The sequence below is a fragment of the Rissa tridactyla genome, chromosome 4, assembly GCF_028500815.1.
Source record: "Rissa tridactyla isolate bRisTri1 chromosome 4, bRisTri1.patW.cur.20221130, whole genome shotgun sequence".
NCBI lineage: Eukaryota > Metazoa > Chordata > Aves > Charadriiformes > Laridae > Rissa > Rissa tridactyla.
The window spans coordinates 28,439,037-28,461,570 of NC_071469.1; the positions used below are offsets into that span (position 1 = coordinate 28,439,037).

At 41.6% G+C, this 22,534-nt stretch overlaps 1 protein-coding gene across 3 annotated transcripts in view; it reads left to right on the forward strand.

Annotated features, from left to right (window-relative positions):
- The window catches only part of ANGEL1 (angel homolog 1), a 92,889-nt gene that overhangs the window by 69,213 nt on the left and 1,142 nt on the right, over positions 1-22,534 (forward strand). Inside the window, exon 12 of one of the 3 annotated variants that reach the window (XR_008466333.1) lies at positions 18,912-19,092. The exons of 1 other annotated variant lie outside the window; for it this stretch is intronic. Coding sequence is in view for 1 of the 2 variants with exons in the window: in XM_054200838.1 (XP_054056813.1) it covers positions 15,167-15,203 (37 nt within the window). In the remaining variant the exon portion in view is untranslated. Of the gene's footprint in view, positions 1-15,166; positions 15,309-18,911; positions 19,093-22,534 lie in introns of those variants that run through there. One more of the 3 variants, XM_054200838.1, reaches the window with a different exon arrangement.

The following is a 22,534-nucleotide window of genomic DNA, read 5'->3' on the forward strand; positions in this document are numbered from 1 at the left end:
GAAGGTAAGGGGATTTAACGCTTGCTGATTTCAACAGATTTAAAACACAGTTTTTTCTCTAAAGCAGATACAACACACTAGGGAACGAGATGAGTAAACTAGAAAGATTGATGCCGTCAGACACAATCAAACTTTCAGTGCTTAGATGCCCACTACTTGAATTGATTCCCAAAATCCCCCAGCTTCGTTAGGGTGGATGTTTGCTAGGAAGTTCAACTGTTGTTGGAGTCTATGGAGAAATGAAAATGATTTCTGCTAACAGATAACAGTTTGGACACAAAAATAACAATTCTTTGAAAGTATTATTTCCATCTGGTTGTAAATGAGGTATTGAACCTTTCATTATGATCTAAAATACTAAATCCTGAACTGAGCAAAAATAGCAGCACTGAGCGTGTTGACTAGTAAAGGTTTGACAGTTTAGGATTCAGAATCAAGAAATTTTTGGAAGCTGGAAGTTCTTCTCTCTATCTTGCTCTAGTCTTAGAAGAGTATAATTTATAAATTTTCAGAATGATTTGAAAAATGCAGTACCTCATTGGTTTTTTTCTTTGTTTAATCAAAATCATGTCTTTTTGAGTGGTATGATGGTATTTTTAATGTTTAGCAATAACATGATTTCTTTTTAAATGCCAGCTATCTGAAAAGTGCATTTAGCTGATTTCAAGGGATCCTTTTTAGCTGTAGTAATCTAGGAGATTAGCCTGTCAGGTAGCAGAAAGTTAATTTCCAATGTGTTTTTGTGCATAGTGCCAGGGCCAAAAAGTATTTCCTTGTCTTTCCTATGTGCCAGGGATGAGGATGAATGTTGGTACTTAGTAAGATTTCTCAGTTTTCTGGAGTAAGGAAAAGGAAATGGCCTCCGTATTTGCTTTTCTAACTAAACTTCTGTTTTCCTGAGCAGGAGTTTGAAAATCCATTGCAAATCAGGAATTTTCTCACTGTTTAGCACCATGTAACTCCAGGAGGATTAATGTAACCCATCAGATTCGTTCTCTTGTTCTTTGGATTAACAAATGTAGCTAAAATCCAGTTTCTTTGTCCAATTTTATTTCCACTCCAAGAGTTTGCAAGGATGTGTGGCTTCAGATCGAAGACTTAACTGAGAAACAGGAAATGTGATCTTTAATCTACTTTAATCTTGTCATGCAATTTTACATTTTAAATAGCCAAGGAAATACTAATTTTATTTTGGTGTTCACCATTGCCTTCTTTTTTGGCAAATACATACAGGCTGGTATGCTAAGTATGATACCAAGAGGATATACTATACCTGTACCAGTTTGAATCAAGCAATGGTATAGTTTAATGTGCACACAATTAAGCTCCTAATTTTTACATTTTATTATACTAGAAAATCATGGGTTCATTTTTATCAGGAGATTAATTTGCGTCAAGATCTAATTGGATTAAAATTGGAATCAATTACAATGCACAAATAGCTTTAAATTTTTTTATTAATATCTATCCAGACTGTTGAAGATAGTTTCATTTAAAGCTTGAGAAAATATTTTTTACTGAAATCTGAGTTGACAAAATCCATCTATACTTAGTGAATTGAACAGATTGTTTCTGTTTGTTCATGTCTTCAGTCTTTTAAACTATCTTAATTTACACTCTCACATCTTATTTTTCTTAATGTTTTATAAAAGAAAAATGAGCTTTCCTGGTTTATCAACTCCCAGCTGGTTTCTCAGCTTTCGGTGAACAAGTCTTTGAACTTTGAAATAGTTGAATAAATGAAAACATCTCCCTGTACTAAGAAAAAAGGCTCCTGTTGTCAAAATAAGGTTCTTGTTTTAAAAAGCCATGAATCTAGAAGTTTGGACAGTGGGTTATATGGATTTAGTGGTTCGACTTAAAGTGCCGACTGAGAAACTATACTGCTTGCTCTTTTCAAGTTGAATTTTAAAGAAATTATTTTTAAAAATCCAAAAGGGAATATACTTCTGCACTTCAGCTGCTCTAGTTTACAGTCCAATGTTAGTTTAAACTGCTGATATTGGCAGGTTATTCTACACATCCTGTGGCAGCAGCAGTGGCATTTGGCTGATGCAAGGAGCAGGTACTGAGCACGTTACACGTTACATACATATTACTCTGAAAACAGTAAAAATGTAATCTCCATCCTACTATTGCTGGAAGGTAGGTGCTCATAATTTCATTATATTCTTTCTGCCTGGAGGGGAGTATGTTTTCTTCTAAGCTACTTCTCCTTTTTTTTTTTTTTTCCTCCCCTGCAGAGCATGAGAATAGATTTAGGAAGCCCATTGCACATTAAAAGTCTTGGTTTGGCCAAAAATTAGATTAGAATTAGGGCGCAGGGATTCAGGTAATAAATAGTATAAAAAGTGCAAAACCCTGGCTTATAAAACCAGCCCAGGACTGTTTTCTCCAGTGGCTCTTTATCTTCAGCCATTCATAAAGGGGATTAAACTGATTCATACCAAGGGAGAGTCTGCTCACATTTTCTTAATATGCAGCCTGCATTCTCCTTTGCTTTGTGTCACCTGCCAGGTCATCCTCTTGCGTTGTCATAACTCAACTGGCTGAATTTAGCTTTATTTTCTCTCTCTTCAAAAATTGGTATTGCCAAACAGTTGATAGTGTGTCCCAGCAGTGAATATGCATGGAGTAATCCCAGCAGACGGATGGTTGTCCTTCTGCTTCACACTAGAACATCTGTACCCCTATACATGGGGTGCCTGCATTGTACCGTGGCCCCCCTTTTCCTTCCTTCTGTCCTCCACTTTTGTCCAGACAGTGTCTTATGTATCACTGGTGTCTTCCCCCCCCCCCCCAATTCCCTTTGAATTGTCTCATTTAATTCCTGGAGCTCTTTTCAGTCAGCTATTCAGTCAGCAGAATTTACAACTTCATGCTGCTTTCCCTTAAGTTTTTCCCCTATGTGTGTTTAAAGAGGGATTTGAAGGAAATCATGCTGGTGGCTCTTGCTCTTTTTCTGATGAATAAATGCCTTCCATTCACAAAAATATGTTCTCCCCTCTCTCCCTCCCCTCTCTCCCTCCCCTCTCCCAGGGAAAAAGCGGGTTTCCTTTGCTATGCTTCCTGTGGGAGGGCTCCTCGGAGGAGTCAAGGAGGGACAGGGAGCTTTCATCACCCTTCATAAAAAACGGAGTTGTTGAAGCCTTTTCTCCTAAGTAACAGATATTCGGTATTGCCATTTGTTCTCTCGCCTGTGCTTAGAAACAGAGCAAACTTACAGCTCTGTACTTCTGCCCCCGAGGAAGAACCGGAGGTCTCCCTTTCTTCTTCGCAGAGGGTCCAAACCGGTTGTTCTAACAGCCGGCTCCCGGGGCCAAAAGAGCTCTCCCCGGGCGGCCGGGCGGGCTGGATCCTGCTCTTCACGGATGCGGCCACAGAGGGGCACCAAAACCTCACGGTTGGTGGGGCCCGGCGGGGCGGGGGGGTCCGGCCGCGCCGCTCGCCCCGCACCCCCGGCGGGCCGGGCCGCTGCCCCTCGGCGGGAGAGCTGCGGGAAGGGTGGGGGGGCTTCCCCCAGCGACTGTCCCCCGGTGGGGCTTCAGTTACCCTGCGGAGAGGCGGGTTAGCGGCAGGGACGGTGGAAGGGAACATCGGGAGCTACTGATGGCCCAGGCGCTGGGGGGTTGTCACCTCCTGGGAGGGCGGCTCAGCGCCTGCTCATGCTGCCCTGCTCCCTGCAGCGTCGTGTCGCAGCCACGGAGCCCGCGACACAGGAGCGCTGCAGCCTTACATCTGTATTTAGTTACTCACCTGGAGACAGGGAGGGGAGAAGCTGAATGAGATTGCGTGTCTTCCTTGGGAAGTTTCTCATGTCACCCCCACAGTACTTGGATGCTGCCCTTTGTCACTGCCATCCCTCAGGGTATGCAGCCTCCTGCTAGTTTCTTTTGTGCATACTTGTTCTAATGCCGCATCTCAAAACTCCTTAGAAATCTGGACGAGCCTTTCAAAGTCATAGCTTTAAACAATCTTCCTTTTCATGTGAGAATGGCAGACGCTGAGTGAAGAGCAGTCCAGGCTCTCAAGGGGGTGAAGCGACTACACAACTATTCCATGTCGATCATTGCACAGACTCATAGAAATGTATGTGCCAGTTGCTGATATGTGTCTGGCCCGTGTCACTCCTGTAGCTCTGCAGGAAGACGGTTGGGAGAGCCTGATTCTGCACTCTGTCTGAACAAATTTAACAGAACAAATGAATGTTGGTGACTCTGGGGACCAGTACACACTGAAAGGTGCAGTGGAGACCTTTCAAAACCACTGTCTTGTCATTTGCTTCCATTAAAGGCCACCGCTTCACTAAACAGAGATGTAGGGAAGCCCTAGTCTGCCTGCTGCCGTCAGCTTAGCCTACAAGAGCTAGCTCCATGGCAAGGCAGGATGAGTTACTGGTGGATGATCATGTTGGGCAATCTTGCAAGGGAATCCTTCAATACAGTTTGATCCTTTGACTGTGTAACTGGTAGGGAACTGATTAGGCCTTCGTTTCCCACCAGAGGGAGGGTATATAGAAGACAAGCTGACATAAAATGTATTGATAAAAGGGCTTTTCATTACATGAGAAAAATGTTGGGTGCTTAGGCTCCGTAACTGATCCTCTATCTTCAGACCACATAGTGCAGCTCAGAACACTGTCCTTCCTGCTTGTGCTGGGGAAAGGGCTAAGCTCAGAGCTGGCTTTAGCCCTGTATACTCTTTTGCTTCTTAGATCCAAGCTGCTCTGTGGTTCATGAGGGAATCTGGAGGCACTTGGGAGAAAACACATCCCTGGACACTAGTGGAGAGTGTAAAAAGCATGTTGGTGAGAAAGAAGCTTGGCAGTGGCTATTTGCTGCAAGCACTCATAGGTGCTTACAGAGAAGTTGCTAACCCAAGCAAGGTTGCAAATGACATCCTGTAGCTTGTCCAAGTAGCCCTGCCCGCTATTTTTCTTGCTTTCTGACTCTGTGGAAGGTTTTGTTCTTGAACCCTTACTGTATAGCCATATAGTAACAGATGGACATGAAACCACTGAGTATTCGGCTGCAGCAGAGTAGTCCTTTTTTTGATAGAGATCCTGAATTCCTTCATCTCTTCAGGAAACTGCCAAAAGCTGCAGAGACAACAGAGTTGAGAGGTGGGAAGGGCAGGCTGTGGCTTCAGGCTTACTACAGGTGCCACCTGATGACACCAATTTTAATAGTTTTGAGGCCCTGTTGAAACCAGGAAATTGAGAAACATGGTGAGACGTTAGAGTCCAGAGCATGGGTCTGTGTTCAGGGCGTGAATCTGGCAGCAAGCTCTTTGGCTGTCTGGCACATGAACCCTAATACCCTGCAGTCCTGTTGTATCTTTCTCAGAGCACCCTGAAGTATTTAGATATGTTTTTAAATGTCCCACTGTCCTATAAGCTGGTTGAGAGTCTTAAGTCCTGAACTGACTGAAGGGGCCCCCAAGGCATAGAACTGGGTTACGTGATTGTTGCAAGGTCATACTGGTTTATCAGCTCCTGTTTGCTGGCTTAAAACTTTAAAGGTTTTACAAAGCTTCAGAGCTGAAATCCCTTTTCAGCTCTCTGCCTCTGTGATTTTAGCCTTTACTTTTTTAATGAAACCAATTTAATCTCTTATGGGCAGGCTTCTCTGTTTGTAGAAGATCACATAATGTAACCCATGGTGGGAAGCAACTTCCAAAGCTGTACATGCTAGACAAAAATCCTGCTGAGTCTTGTGTAGTATATTTAACCTCTGCAGAATCTGACATGTGCAAAAAATATTTTTGCCCTATATCTGAAAAGGACAACGTGCTTGTGTATCACATGAGGATCCATTGGCCTTTCCAGTCCATTAGTTACTACAAGGTAGTGTTAAACAACATCCAAAATGAGAAAACCCTTTTAAATAAGCAAGTCAAGGGTTTTAGGAAATCTCTGAATTACTGATACTAGCTTTTGTTCCATTTGGGTATTTTTTCACTGTTTCAAGGACTGTGAGATCACCTGGGGAAGGTTCACCCTGGATGTGAAATGGAAGCCAGCTAGGAGGGCTGTAATTTCCTATTAGTACTGTTTGGTGGTGCCTTTGGGAGTGACTACATCACTATACATCTCTTCTCCTGTGCTTCTCCCATTCCCAACCATACTATGACTATATCCCGGCCTGTCTTTGTATGCCAGAAGTCAAAAAAGAACAAGGGAGCAATGGAAAATCTGATATGGAAGTCAGTTGCTAAAGAATAGGGATATAATTAATGCCAGTCGACATAGCTTTATGGAAACTAGGTCTTGTCAAACAAACTTGATCTCAAGAATGTAATCTCAAAGAATGGATTGTTAAAGGCAATTGTATCGATGTGATGTATTTATACTTTCATAAAGCATTTGACTTGGTACTGCATGATTGTCTGGCTAAAATTTTAGTATTACACGATATCAGTAAAGTGCCTGTTAAATGGATTAAAGAACTGGTTAGCTAAGAGAGCTCAAAGGCATCATTTGTGGGAAGTATCACTGAATGAGAGAGTGTCTGGGGAATTTGGGAAGAACAGATATCAAGTTCAATGCTATTCAACAGGTTTGTCCATGATTTGGAAGTAACTATAAACCGTAGCTAAGTTTTAAGTTTTGCAATGTCACAAGATAGGGTAACAAATAATGAGAAAAACTTTATATAAAGTGATTAGTATCATGAGGAAAGCTAATTCTAACTAAAGATGGATTAGCATTCATATACAAAGTAATACACTTGGGAGCAAGTACTGTACCTTGCAGTCCTCCATTCTGTAGCTATATATTGAAAAAGGGCTATTGCATTCTTTAGACTTGACCACAGGAGCAGGGAGTGGGAGTGATTTTTAACCTATATGTATGGCACTGGCAGACTGATAGTAAAATATAGCATATAGCGCTATACTAGAGTTTTTAAAGGAAGGTAGAAAAACTGAAGAGAGCGCAGCATAGGAACCAAGATGACATGGAATGAGCAAATAGAGCTCAGTTTGTTTAGTTTCAAAAACAGTGAGAAGTGACTTAGTGCAGAAGTACCTTCATGGAGAAAAAAATGCCAGGTGCACTTTTTTCCCCACCATGGTCAGAGGACTATTTCACAACAATAGGAACCAACATATGGAAGCTAGAGCAGTTTGTATTAAAACTGCAAGTGTAGTTTATATTAAAAATAAGATATGTTTCTTTCAATAGAAGAAGGATTGAATACGGGAAAGACTAGCAAGGATGTATTTTGTTTTGCATGTTCTCAGCATCTATCCAGTGCCTTAATGAAAGAGTCATTTTAACTCATTACCATTGTGCTCAAAGTGTAATTCTGTGGCCTGAAATATAAAGGAGGGCATCCACACAGTCTTTCTGCCCTTAAGTATGACTCTGTGAAGCAAACAACATGCTGAAAAGTTTCCCGTTGACTAAGCATCGTCTTTGTCCTCACGTCATACTGAGGTCGTATGCAACCCTGCTGTGTCTGTCTGTGCCAGCATTCAAAAAGAACAAACCGGATGACGAGTTGATGTATTGTATATATGTATACACTCCCTCCATATATATGTGTATAACTTGCAAGAACCCATTGTTCTTCCATCTTGTGCTGCCAAGCCATGAGTGTGTTTCTGGCCACCAGAAGCAGCCTTCTGTTAACAGCTTAGATGATATTTCCAACCTGCCACCTTCAGCCAGCCTGCTGTATCTCAGTCTCTTTTTCTGGTCCCTCAACAGACACCTAGAGCTCTTGATTTTAATTCGTCCATACTGCCCTACATCCCTCTTCCTCAACCTAGAATGCAGGTAGGCTATTTCTGGCCTTCGCTACTGGTAGGAGTCAATATGGGAAGTTGTGGGAAATGAAAAGGGTGCTAAGGAAGTCTCAGTAGGTCCAAGTAGGAAAAAACTCTTCTGTGTCCCCTTTTGTTGCACCTATGGGTTTGCGGATCCAAGGGAGGGGAAATATTGGAAATACTTAGAGGCTTTGGATGAAAATTAATAGGCAAAGATGGGAAACAGCCAAACAGGCACAAGAAGATATGAGATACAGGGAGCAGGAAGAGCAGTATGAGGAGGCTGAGGGGAGGTCTTTATAGTAAGATTTCCTATTAGAAGATTTCAGGAGACTAAGCAAAACTGTGATTTTGAAAACCGGGAGGCTTTATGTGTCCCCCTCACAAAAGAACTGCAGCACCATCCTCTTTCTTTCTCATAATGAACATGGGCTTGTGTCCTCTTCACCTTTTTTGTGCTTCCAGTGGAGTTGGATTTGCTGAGTTAAGGCAACAGCTGATCCTACTGTAAATACTAGTGCTGCTTTCCTGGCAGTACCCCTGCATTCCCACCGTGGTTGTGGCCAGGGTCAGTGACCCTTGCAACCACTTTGTGCCCTTTACCCTTGCCGTCTTTCTCAGTAATGGCACTACCACTGATTTAATACCATTAATGTTTAAGCCTTTCTCAGATCATTCTACATCCATTGGCCCTCCTCTTTCATCTTAATTTGGCTGGAAGAAATGGCAGCTCTTTCTTGCTGTTTGCTAATGAACCTGCCTAGAGCAACTTTACAGTTGGCGAGGAAAGTGATGTGTCTGTGGTAGAAAGCAAAGCCTACCAGAGTCTCTGTGGACCAAGACTTTTTCTCAGATATGTTTCACTTTCTCAAATCCAATGGATTATTTTGTGATTCATATTTATTTTTTCTGTTCCATGTGTGCTTGAATCAGCACTCTGTGAAGCTTTGTCAGAGGAAAAGAAAAATCTCTGGCTTGTAGGATAGACAATACCCAGGTGGTTAGGATTCTTATGTGGGATACTGCAAATATTTACTGGAGCAAGTCTGAGTTGGACTTTTCCACAGGCTAGTGCTGTAGCAGCTGTAGGACTGAGCCCTTGCCAAAGAAGCACTTATTAATTCGCACAGAGTGAAAAAGTTCCAACAGGAGAGACTGTTCCCAGAAGAAGAAATTACACCAATCAAGGCATTTAGCTATGGTGGGGAAGAGCCAAGTTCAAGTCTCAGGTCCAGAAAAGTAGACCAGGAACTTGAGCCTAATTCTCTCATATCCCATGTAGGTCTCCTTCTACATGCAGGCTTCTGTGTGGCCCAATGCAAATTAGGCAGCCTTCTCTAGCGAAGGTTTCCTCAGGACAGTGAGTTCCTGCAAAACATGTAGATTTCAACAAATTGAGCATTTCCCAACAACCTGGTTATGCCAAAAACAGAAGGAAAAAAACCCCACACCACGAGCAATTCTACGGACTACGTGCTGACACGTACATAGAGAGGGAGATGTTAGGAAGATAATTAGATAGTTGCCCAAACATGGGCAGACTTTTGGCAGCTGCTTAAGCCATGTCTCTCTTTTGAGTTCTTGCAAGTGTCTTCTGTACTTGGGCTGCAGCGTGTGGCAAATGAAGGAATTTTACTTGGAGTCATAGGGAGGATTGGCAGGTTTGCATCATTCTCTCCTGAACACAGCGCACGTCTGCAAAATGCCACACACCCTTTTCTTTGCCTGTTCGCTTTCTGTGTGGAGGAGGAATGGAGCTGCTGATTGATTTATGTGGTGCTTTCATGTGCAGATATGAACTTTGGGATTTTGGCTTGTATGTAAGCATGCCCTGCCATTGCATTTGCTCTACTTTTCCTGTTTTCAGTGCCCTTTTTTTGGAGCAGCTCCTAGGGCTGTTTGTTTCAGACACACGGCCACTTCCCCTCTCTGCTTACTTGGAACAAGGCTACTAATCAGTGCTATCAAAAGAGATCTGAGTAGATCTTTGATTCACCACCTTCCACTTCCTAGAATTATTGTTATACTTGCTTGTAACTGGAAGGATTTGTTCCTTCCAGACACTTAGTATTGCTTCATGTAAGTGCAAGGTCACTTCTACAGCACTGGTTTTCATCCAGTTTCACTACTCCTTGGAAAGCATTCTTGAATAGCTGTTTGGCCTTTGGAGTGAGCTTGTCCCAGTCTATTGCTAGTGGACATCTGGATCAGAATCATGGCTGGCATTGACTGGCCCCCTTGACAGTAGTCTTGGCAAATAAGCCAGGGCTTAAACAGACCATTAGATAATTAGAAGCTATTGCAGTGACTTGCAATCAAAGAGCCTAAAGAAATAGACGCAGAGGGTCTTCTTGTAATTCTAGAAATAATAACTCCAAAGGAGTAAAACTGTCTCTGAAAACGTTTCCTTTTCTCTGAGAGACACCTCTGTGTGTATTGCAAGATTTTGCTGAGTTTCCTGACCAACTGCTTTGTACTCCTGGTGGGGCTTGCAAAGCCAGGAGGCCTATAGGAGACAGGTCTGGATCTTTCTGTGGCTTGTTCACCATCCATATAATGGTTAAATGTTTCCGCTGCACAGTCTTCTATTGCTAGTTGAGGAAACAGAGGGAATGTATCTTGACTCTCAGGGTCTAGACAGGACGGCAGGACTGGCAGCTAGATGAGGCTTCTCTTTCTCCAGATTGCTCTTCATGGCTTTTGGATAATAGGTTAGTCAGTGCCAGCTGCATGGTGTGGTTTTTGCAAAGAAACTGCAAAATTTTTGGAAATCTTTTGAGCATATCGGGAAGGGAAGCGTAATCCTACCTCCGGACTCCAGCTTTAGATCCTATAACTCTAAAGTTTAAGCTGAAATTTAAGATCTCGTTTCTCTGTACACCAGGTTGAGCACAAAAGAGTGGAGGGTTTTATAAGTCTGAAAATCTGACATTGAAGTTCTTCTTCTAAGGAAACAAGGCGGGTGGGAATTAATCACAGCATCTTTATTCAACCTTTTCGATTTTGCCAAATTTTTTAGTGAGCAACAGCAACCTTTTCCATTTCCCCTCTTCTCTATTGCTCTCCTGTGGAAGTGAACAAGATTAACAGCTGTGCCTATACATGTACAGCATTTTGAAACTAACACTGTAAAGTGAAGCTGGATTTTCTTTAAATATTTTCTCTTAGTGAAGACCTTGCTAAACCAGAAGTGTTTGTGTCCTTTGCTTGATGCTCATCTGATAAATTGTAATGAAAAATAAAGTCACTAGTCAGCAACAGCCTTCATCTGAATGGCCCTGAATGAGGCTTTGGGGTGGAGAGTTTTTAGCCTTCCTCTTCAAAATCAGAGTGCTTCTGCCTGTGCTCTCTTAGCACCATTTCACAGTCCAGAATCAGTCTGAACAAACTAAGCAGCTTATTACTGTTTCAGTAACATGAAGAAATCCTAATCCAGAGGGAAACCTAACAGGCTCAGAATTTATTGGGAACCCAAGGTCAGAACACTTGTGTGAAGTATGAATTGATAAACAAATGATAAATGTTAAGAACAAGAGTCTTCCTGCATCAGGGTGGGCAATAGGCACTTGCTAGAGTGCCTCTGAGGAGATTTTTGTTCAAGCAGCAGGCACTGACAGTGTAGGAGAGGACAGGGGACTGGAAGGAACATGGCTATTCCTCAATTTATAATACGCAGGCTGCCTGAGGACAAGTGTCTTGTCCCAAGCGCTTCCTTTGGGCGAGGAGGGAGGACAGGCTATGGGATTCGAATCCTTGCTGGCATGTGTATGCAGAGATGCAATTAAATCTCTCTGGCATCCAAACTGTACTTTAAGAACTTGATTTAACCCTCCACCAAACAGGGACAATAACACACTAGTACATTTTCTGCCCAGAGACAATAAAATTCATTTTCTGCTTTTGTTTTGTAAAGAGAACTTTAATTCTTTTCCTCATGCTACCACTGTCACCCAGAAGTAGATGTCAACTTTGTCCTAGCCCACGGTCTAGCCATCAGATGCCATCTACATTGTTTATATCCTTCTGTCTAGAAGGTTGTCCTTGCTAGAAGACTATATTTTAACCTACTTGTGTTTGGTGGAAAAGAAATTTACTTAAAAGCGTGAGAAATGGTACTGGCCCAGGTATGGCTCTAGGACACTGTTGTTCAGAAAAGTGTGGTGTGGCAATGAAAAACTTTTTTTTTAATATGAACTAGTGTGTCTGCAATCTTCAGCTATGTTTCTATTAAGCTAGGCATTGGCTATAGAAATGGCATAGCACCTTGTCACTATGGTTGTGCTGCCTTTCAAGGGGGTTGGGAAGAAGGCGGTGATTATCTGGTGATACATGAGCATCAGCTCAATTATGTGGAAGTGTGTTTTGCAAAACATTACTTATTTGTTCACTTCAGCAATTGAAAAACACTTTGTGTTTGGCTGACACCAGTTGCACTATACAGTCTGGTAGCTCCCGTTAACTCCTCCAAGCACGGAGTATCTGTGATAATCTTTTATTTCATCCTATTGCCTTTCAGCCCCTCAGCCTCCAAATACTTGTGCCTTTCCACATGGTGTGCTGGAAATGCTGTTTCCAAACTTCTTTACCAAGCTCCTTTGGATGTTTGTGATCACTCTCAACACTCGTGCCTTTTTACGAAGTCATTAATGGAGGATGTTGAAGTTCTACAAGGAAATGGCAATAATGACTCAACTGCAGTTTATTACTACTCTCTGTTCGCTTTTTTAACTTCCCACCATTTTATATGTGTTTGTGTTGCTGACTTGAGAAATTGTGCTTACTCCTGAAGAAAGACTGCACCTTTGCCTGTTTCAGTGACAAAGCTAGAAAGTTGGACAATGTAAATAAAGCAGAATGCCCAATATGAGATTATAATTAATAATGAAGTTCCTTCTTAGCTGCTTCAGCACTCTTTTCCTTGGGTTTCCATAGCATCTCCTGAGATGCCAAAGGTCAGGCACCAGCGCTCACAAAATGTTGCTGCCAGCCATAACTTCACCAACCCCTTTTAAAACTCAGTCCAAAGCCAGCTAAAAAAGAGCGGGTTTGGGCTACGAATACAAGGTTCTGGTGCCTTCTTCTCCTGCTACTCTCATCTCCCCTGTCTAACCAGCTTTAAACAGCTTTCTCTGAGCTTATTCCTCCCTTGCTGACTTCCTGCTGGATCTTTCTTTTTCTCCTGTTTTTATTCCACTGTCCTCGTGCTGCCACTTCAGTGCAGTGCCATGGAGAGAGAGGTTTCTTTTGCTATTTGGAGCACTTCCTGGCCGGTTGCAACCTTTTAAAGGCAGTTAAAGTGGCCTATAAATCATATATTGCAAGGCATCTTCATCAATTATATGTTTTATTAACCCCACAGCCTCTAGCGTGCTCTCAACTTTATATAGAGATCACAAATGATATACTCAAGATATGGGGTTGGTCTTGAAATGTTCTATCTACATGGTTGTTTTCTTCCCACTTCTTTTTAGTTTTAGGGGATCCTTATGACAGAAAATATTTATTAACCTCCTTCTGTTTGATGTTTACCTGTTTTGGCAGCAGTTTGTAGTGCAGTTTTCTATCTGCATCAGTCCTGTGCTACGTATGTTTTCTTTGTGGGTAGTTTTAACTGAAATATAAACTGCTAATGGATATCTCCGAAGGGAAGATTTCACACTCCACATAAACACCTCCCAAAATGTCTATCACTTTTGTTGTTACAGTGACCTATGTTAAAGACATTATTTTTACTTTAATTGGTAGTCTATAACAAGGGAGTTAAACAGATTTCAAAACTGTAGTTCAAACAGGTATTTGAGTCATGGAAGTCCAGTGAGAAACTCTGACTGTCGTTGAGTTCTTGGGGAAAGGTCACTTTTGGCATAACTTCCCTTCAGCACTCAGAGGACTGCAGTGACAGAGCTTGCCAGATTTCAAGATTCTAGTTTAGAGAAAATATGGAACTCCATTTAGGAATGGTGTATCAGCCAAGCAAGACAGAGGAGTTCATGGCGCTTGCCTCAGCTTACAAAGAAAGTCAGTATCGGAGATGGAATATTGTGACTGCAGGCTTTTGCTCAGGCTGTGTGCCTCCAGTATAGACATGTATAACCTGTGCAATCTTGTCTCTGTGGGGCGGTGTTAATATGACTAGCAAATGCTTCAGAGTTCCCAACAAACTGCTAGTGGCAACCTCTAACTGGGCACAATCTGTACCATCCAACCCAATGGAAGCTAACTGCAAGCTGACAGATTTGATGATCATAGTGTTATCTATATTATATTCCACCATGAAAGGGATTAAAATATTATCTTAACACAGCTGATCCTCCAAAATGCTACCAGGCATTTGAACAACATCATTCTTTGTGCATGTAGAATATTTTTCTCACATGGATCTTGCGTATTTCCCCTCATTCTTGATTCTCTCTGGTGATTGTCACATATCATTTCTAGAGCTAACTCCATCTCTGACTGCAGCTATTCGTTATCAGCCCCTTTGCCTTTACCACTTCCATTTGTAATTTAAACACCCTAATTTAATAGGTTTGTCTCATTATTTTGATTAATCATATTAACTCATATTAATTAAGAGATGGATTTAGGTAATGACAGAGGTTAATGGAGTCAGTTTTCACTTTCCCCTGGTTTTTCAGGGAAGGGGGGACACAGGGGTAGGAGGGGAAAATAAAGAGAGAGACTAGAGAGAGTGAAAAAGAGAAACTGTTGGGGGGGAAATCTCAGTTAGCAATCAGAAATTCCCTGCTAATTGAATGTCTGATTTTATTAATGATGAAATTTATAAAGGTCCTTAAGAAAAGAAAAGAATTTAGCCAGTTCAGCAGTTAAGTGTGAATATTAACTAACTCTGAGATAAAAGTTAAAATATCCATTTTCTTTTCTTTTCTTTTCTCTAGTTCTTTAAATAAAAAGCTCTCTTTGACACTTCATCCCATTAGAGCTTTAGATTCCTTTGCCATCCATTGCTAAATGGCTGGAGACTGTGCAGAGAATGTAATGTCCTGGATGGTTTAAGAAATGCTGACCTTGGAGGGCAGGAAGTTAATACGTGGATCATCATAGTGCTTATTTTCCTTGATGCTTGCTCTCTGATGGTGCTTTGGTAAGTGGAAGAAGGATTCCAGCTCTGCCCTACGCTCTGTCTCTACTCTATCACGCTTGTTTCCCTGAGGCTCAAGAAAAAACGAACTGCAAACAGAGTGTCAGATTCAGCCTGAACTTTGTGTTGGTGCTGTGGGCTGCATTTCCATCTCAACAAAGGCATGGTGAATCCTTTGCTTATCGAAGTCCCCCCATGACAGAGTCTCATGGTTATTACTCCTGGGCATGTCCAGCGGCAGACTGCTACTGATTTGTCTCATTCTCTTTCCGTATTTGTACCAATGCTATATAGGCATAAAATCCCATTTGAGGAGGGGAACTCTTTATAGCCCTACTGCCCTCGTGCAAATGACAGCACAAGGGCAAGACGGTGGAAAGCTCTTTCATCCTGTGCCCCATGACACTTCAACTGACCTGCTTCAATGAACATTTGAACAGAAAGCCATTTTGGAGCTGAAGCTGGTTGGTAGTGAATTGTGGGGTAACTGCAAGACCCCAGAGTAAGCAGTTAACCTTTCTCCTTACCAGAAAAGAAGATTTTTGCAACAATGGTAACGTGGTATACAAAATAAACGGAGGTAACCGTACAGGGAGAAAAGCTATTATTCAAACCCTAAATTAACAAATATGAGCAAAGCCTTTGTATAAATTGTCACAAATCAAAACCAAAATTAATTAGAACAAGAAACTTGTTTTGTGAACAAACTGTTACCAAAAAAATATTTAATTGTGAGGGAACTTGACATCTTTGTATATGCTCTTCCAGTAAGTGTTGCTGTTGAAATCTAGTGCTCTCAGGCGACTTGTGAAAGGTAGCCAGTAAGGTTTGTAAGACCACGTTCTAGTTTGAAGGGTAGTGCACCATCAGCCCAAAGATTATTTGTCAATAAATTACAAAGAAGAAAAGCGACAAGAAAATGGTGAACATTTCCTGTGAGGTACCTGGGGAAATAATCTTTAAGTGTGAGCAACTGTAGTCATTATATTTACATTAACTTAGTAGAACAGGTTGTCTGTGGAAGGACACACAGTACCGCTTGACTATCCAGATTTTGTGACTGCCGTACAGTCCCTTGCCCTCAGCTACTTTAAACTAAAGTTTGCAACATAGACAATCTCATGTGAGTTTTTAATTTCATCCAACTGGAGTCCTTATACCTAACTTGACTGCCACTCAGAAGAAAATTTAATATAAATTCCAGAAGTTGATTACTTTTCGGTGATCTGTGATTAAAACAGCAGAAGTCTGAAGTGGAATTTTTCCATAATCAGTATTTCAGAGTGGATGAATGAAATAAATTTCAGTTCAAAAGGCACTAGAGCAGTTGAAATCTGATAAGACTGACTGACCTTTTTGTGACTTTGATGAGAACGTAAAAAAAAATATTTGCTTTTGCAATTGTGTTTCCTAACAGGTAAAACTACACCACATTTCAGGACAGTTGGCAACTTGAGAATGTTGACAGGCTGTTTCGATGATGTTAGAAAACACTACAAATTTAACATCCTTTTTTTGTTGTTGTTTTGTTTTACCTTTGCATAATATAAGCATAAGTCAACTAGGAACTGATTTCTGTTCTGATTTCAAAGTGACAGTTGACCTGAACAGTGGCGAACCATGGGTTCTAAAGATCCGGTTGGTGTTCCCAGTTTAGTATCTTTTGGCTTGCATATGGAAGTATAAGCATGTAGGACTTGCCTTTGAAAAGTACAAGGCTCAGAAGAGAGAGAATTCTAGGTGTGTAACACTAAGGGACTTCAGAAATGGATGACTGGAAGAGTATAAATGCAGCCTGACATTACGAAATGACCCAATGAAATTTCACTAAATTGGGAATTAGAACAATATGACTGGCAGCGTGTTTTTGTTCAGAGAGCCAAGGTCTTGTTCAAGCAGTGAAAGCCTCTCAGGCAGACTTTGTCTCTGTGGAGCCTCCCTGCACGGTTACCGACCCATCACAGCTGCCTCCCTACCTGGGAGTATTCCTAAAACTCCAGCCTCTGAAATCCTGCTTTCCCTTGAAGAATTCTCATTTTATTAAAAGCATGCACAGCTTTTATCTTTACAGAAAAGCTTGAAACAGTAGAATGTTAAAAGCTCAGAAAATGTAAAAGCCTGATAGGAAAATCCAATACATGTTATATGCATATGTATATATATACACACATGTATATATGTATATATAAAAGACAACAGTACCTCACAATGTTTTAAGACAGTTTTGTGACTATTTTGGAACCTGACTCAAATTCAAAGTCTCTCATTTTTCAAAACTGTCAGTGATCTCAGTGAGGGTTCAGATGGACAGAGGACACATTTTAATTGCGGGACTGGCAGAACTGGACTGCTCGTTTTTAGAGATTTTTAGTGCATACTATTTGAATTAATATGTGTCTAAAGGCAAATTTGCATAAAAGAGCTTGACTTTATTGTTTATGATTTTTTTTCATACTCCTTCACTTAAGTTTGAGGTACAGATTTTCTTTATTAGCAGCAGACATAGGACCAGAGATTTGCATGCTGCGAGGAACTACTAAATACACAAAAGCAGATTGTAATACTAGCCTCTGACCAAAAATAAAGATTAGAAAAATAACAGCACAGAAAAATTGTGTAGAGATGATATTTTTTCTCAAAAAAAAAGCCATGGTAGTTTAATTCTGACTTTGCTTGTGTTGAATTTACACCAGACAAAAGTCAATGGAGTTGCTTCACAGTGCACAGTAGCATGAGGTTGGAACTGAGTCCTGTATCTTAAAATATTATATGTAAGTGTTTACACACTTCTTTGTGGGTGCACGGTATCTCTTTGTCTATGCATATTCAAGCGTATATATTTCACAGCAGCTGTCTGCATCATTCACTTCTAAAACCAGCATGCATTCATTTTCATAACTTTTTGTTCTATTACAATATTAATGGGACTATCAATGGGAAAGGACAAGAGAAGCATTTTTAATGTTTATCTGACAGTTGCAAATTTCACTTGAGGTTGTTTACTGGGATCTGATTGTTGGCAAAGAGGAGTAGCAAAGGCAGCAAGATGAATGGGATCACAGGAAGAAGAGATGTATTTATGGGTCCTCTTAGCACCATCTAAGAGTAATAAAAAGTCCTGTCTTACCCCTCCTTTACCAAGTCTTAAGTTTTAAACAGCAAAAAATGAGGGATTGTTTAATTAACTTCTATTTAATCCAGGTGGCCTGTTCAAAGTGAAACACAGCGCATTTAGATATGTGAAAACTAGATGAAGGTCTCAGTGTATATGTTTGTTCTCATCCAACATATTCTCCCTAGTGGGGAAAATGCCTGTAAATAAGAGAGAGTTTGTGGACTTGTGAATGAACCTGCAATGTGGTGGCAAACGGTGTAGCAAATTGCTGTTGGAGCTTGCCTTTTTTGATGTTCAGCGCTAGGACTATCCTAAATGAAGGCTATTTGTTACAAGGAGAGTCGAACCTTTTCCCCATTTTGCTTTGCAGTTTTACAGACCCTAAGCTTTACAGATCTGGGCATTGCACCTCCAGATCTTCTGTGCTGTAAACATCACCTCAGACAAAAAAAAAAAAAAAAAAAGCCCAAACAAACTCAACGATCTTGGAATTCTGCATGTCTTTTTAATTCATGCTTTAAAATGTTTATCTTTAAGTATCAGTTTTTCAACTAGAAATGCAGAGAGCCTAACTTTTTACCAGCCCATGTTTAAGGACAGAATCAAAAATGTATAGACTATAGGTAACACAAAAATGGTAGAATGATAGCCTAAGAATATTGTGTTCAGCTCTAGTCATGTGTGTCACAGATTACTGCAGAAATAGAAGAATTTCAGAGCTAGGTAGCAGACTGAGATGTCTGGAAAAACAGGCTGTTTGATCTGAAGGAAAATCTTTGGAGAAAAGCATGGAAGTATGAGGGGAAGGTTTAATTTTCCATGCAAAATGAAATCCAAAATTACCAGCTACGGAGATTTGAACTGTTAAATGCTTCCTTCTGTGAATTAAAGCTCACATGCTTCTCTTTCTGTTCTTATCACTAGGCTGGGCTTTTTTGGTGGATTATGTCTCCTTTGATGCACCTTGACTGCCCTGCTGAGAAGCTTTGGTGAGGACTTCGACCACCACTACAGAGCACCATGGCAGATCTTTTTTTTTTTAATGAAAAATATGAAGTTTCCACAGGAAGCAGAAGCATTCCCCAAAATTGTAATTATGTCAAAGGTAATTAATTTGGGGGAAGGCTTTCAAGAACTTTCAGTTGTCAGTATGTAAAATAATAATTGTCATAATACATTAATTCTTATTGTGTTTTGAAACATCAGAGTGAGGAAACAATACATTTGGAAAGCGGCAGATACAAAGCCCTTGGAGAGAAAATCAAACAGCTATACAAAATGGGGTTCTCAGCTGTAATGGATGGCTTCTCTCATTTGCTGTCTTTTAGGAAAGCGGTTCTCAGCCAGAGCTAGATTGCTTTGTCCTGCGCTGTAACAGTGTATTAAAAATACACGTTTCACAGGTAGTGCATGGAAAAACAGCTCGGATGGGTAAAGAGGGAATTTGACAATGAATCCGTCAACCAAACCAATGACCTCTCAGAGATGCTTTTGTGAGCCTGCCTGATCTGTAAGCATTTGGGCTAGATGGTTTTGGTAGGGGCTTTCTTTTCTGGCATACGGTCCAGCTTTTTCTGGATGCCTCCCTTCCCCTTTCTGTCGGCTGGGGAGAGCCGTGCAGGCAGACAGCATACAGCCACACACACAGTCCACCTGCTTTGAAAACTGTCTTGTGGGAGCGAGGGAGGAGGTGAGAAAATTCTTCATTGCTGCTTGTGCCAGGGATCCCGGAGAGACACAGAGACATCGTTGGAGTCCACACATCACTGCCCGGTAACTCCACTCACTGTTTATCGATTACCAGTACTAATTTCTATTCAGTGTTAGGTTTGTGTTAATGACAGTTAGGTTCCTTTCAATAGTCAGGTTAATTACAGTTGGGTATTCCCTGTTGTCACTGCCCTCAAAAGAGGGCTCTGATCCTGGCCCTGTTTCCTGTCTGCAAAATCCAAATTCAAACTGTGACTAAGGCACACTGGACCAGTGCTTTATTAAACAGCCAATGGAGCAGCAGCCATGATGAACGTGCCTTCATTGCCTAAGGCTTCCCCAGTACTTTTAAAGCAATCTAGATGTGGTGTGTCCCTACTCAGAGACACTTCTATGCACTTTGCTCAACAAGCAGTATAGGCTTAGCTGTTCACTTATCTCTGGGCACCACATGCCACTCTCGCCTACAGTGCCACTGCTGGCTGGCTGCCTTAAAAGCTGGAGCCTCCTCATTTGTAAGGCCTCTGCAGAAAAAGAAGAGTCCTACCCTTTAATTTGGTAGTGAAATTGTTGGTGCAATATCTGCACATCTATTAACTGACTGCTGGGTCCAAAACCACTCTAATTTCTCCAAAGTTTGCTGCAAACTGGCCTTTGGATTCCAGTTCTTCGTAGTACAACAGCCTCAGCAAGTTACCACTGTAAGAGCAGTGTCAGCAGGGCCTTCATCTCTGGCATGCAACTGCTACATCCTCAGTCACAATCACTGCATCTTTCTAAGCTCTGGTAAGGAACTAGAGTGTCCTTTGGTCACAAACACAGCCACGTGCACAAGGGACAGCCTCATCTATTGGGTTAAGCATTAAACTGAAAGCCCAGGACCTGTGTCTTTAGATATCCCTTCTAGTGCAGTCAAGACACTTAACTTCACTGTCCCAGCTTCTTCCTCTAGGGAAAGGAATTCAGCAGTCTTGCAAGGCAAGGGCTGATGTGTGCAGCTGACAGAACGGCAGAGTGAGGGGAAATAGAGGAGGCTTGTTTCTCCCTCCTGGCTGCACCTGACTCTACTTAGGGCCCCTGTGGTAAAAAGTGCCATTTGGGGGAAGGGATCTCTCACAGTGAAGGTAGGCTATGGAAAATGCTTTGTGGAAGTGCTTTTGTAAATTGCTTTTGTGGAAGAAGATAATAGGTAAGGAAAATGGAGAACTATTACTTGCTGAATTCTACTATACTAGAACAAGGCAGTGCTCCAAGGAGGTTGGTTTAAAGCAGATAAAGGAAAGAGCTTCTGTGCCTGGCTGCTGGAAGCTGTGGGACCTGAGAGCACTAGCATGTTCAAAGAGGGACTAAGTAAATTTGTGGGCAACAGGCTCATTAAATGGGTGCTAAAGAGAACATGAGGAGGTACTGCTGCGTGTCACAGCTCTGAAGGAAGAGAGGTGCTGCCAGAGGAGGATTTAGGAGAGATGGTACATGACTGCTTAGCTTGCTTTGTTTTGGAGTGTTCTGTGTGACAGAGAACTGGTAGTGGCAGGACTAAACATGAGTTGACCTGAGGACAGAATTACCAGAAGAGCTTGTGATCCCAGTGGCCCACACAGGTTTTAAGTGAAAGCAAATACCTCTGCTGAGCATAAGGGAGGTGTAGCACCCAGTGAGTTGTTTCCGCAGGGTGATACTGACTGACTTATTATTATTTATGCACTGAAAGTCTCCTTAGCATATCCCAGGTTGGCTGGTGGATGAAACGACAGACACCAATAGCGTACCTCTGTGGAAAAGTATCTTCAGCAACACTATGTGTGCATCAAGCCTAGAGCTTGTTCTGTGGCTCAGGAGGTTGGGGGCAGACTGTATGCTTTCTGCATCTCCTGCTTTTTAAAAAGTCCATTTAGCAATGGGCATTGATGTGCAATAGGCTCTGCTGAGCATGCTGGCAGCAATGATTCCCCACTAAGTGACATGATCACAGATGGCACCTACTCATGCTTCATGCTTATCCTGGGAGCTTGTTTCACAGGATCATCCCAAGATGCTGAGAACAGCTATGTTATTATATACAGGAACGTTATTACAGTGCCTTCATAGGCGTCTATCATGCTGAAAGTCACATGCCATCTGCTTGTGTGAAGCTGTTCTCTAAGCTGACTTGATTCCATCTCCAGGTCATATGCTGAAGTGGTAAATGTGTTTGCTGTATTTCTTCTCTCTTTGCAAGCTAACGTCTTTCAGTTGTACCTGTCTCTTATCAAAATGACCTTTGGTAGGACACTGTGGAAATTCTGGGAGTTACGTTTAATATATTTATGATTACCTTTATTCATGTTCATAAAATGCTTTGCAGGCATTTATAGTGTAACTCCAGATCATGATCCTAAAGTAAGAAAGTGTTATATCTAGCTCGGAGGTAGAGAAGTAAAAGTAAAAGGAGGTGAAGGGATTTGCCCAGGTCTGCAAATAGAGTCACTGGGCACTGACATCTAAAATCTGGTGCCTGCCTTTGTGCCCTAAAATGTGACTACATTGCTGACAGGCTGTGGTATCACTGAATAATAACTTTACTGTGCTGGGCAATAATAAAGGAACTCTCATTTGTACCCATTGGGAAGGAAGCACTGGAGAGAGGTGTGTGCATGATGGGAAACGGGTGATTGAGACCTACAAAGTTGTACAAACAAGTGAATAAGTCTCTAGGTTTCACTGGGTGCTACATGAGGATCAGAAGAAGGAAATACTCTCAAGTATCAAGTTGAATTTAGCAGTAGAATTTATTCTTACTGGATGTTGTGGGTGGCCAAGAACATAAATGAGATTAGGTATTTAAATCCATTGATGGC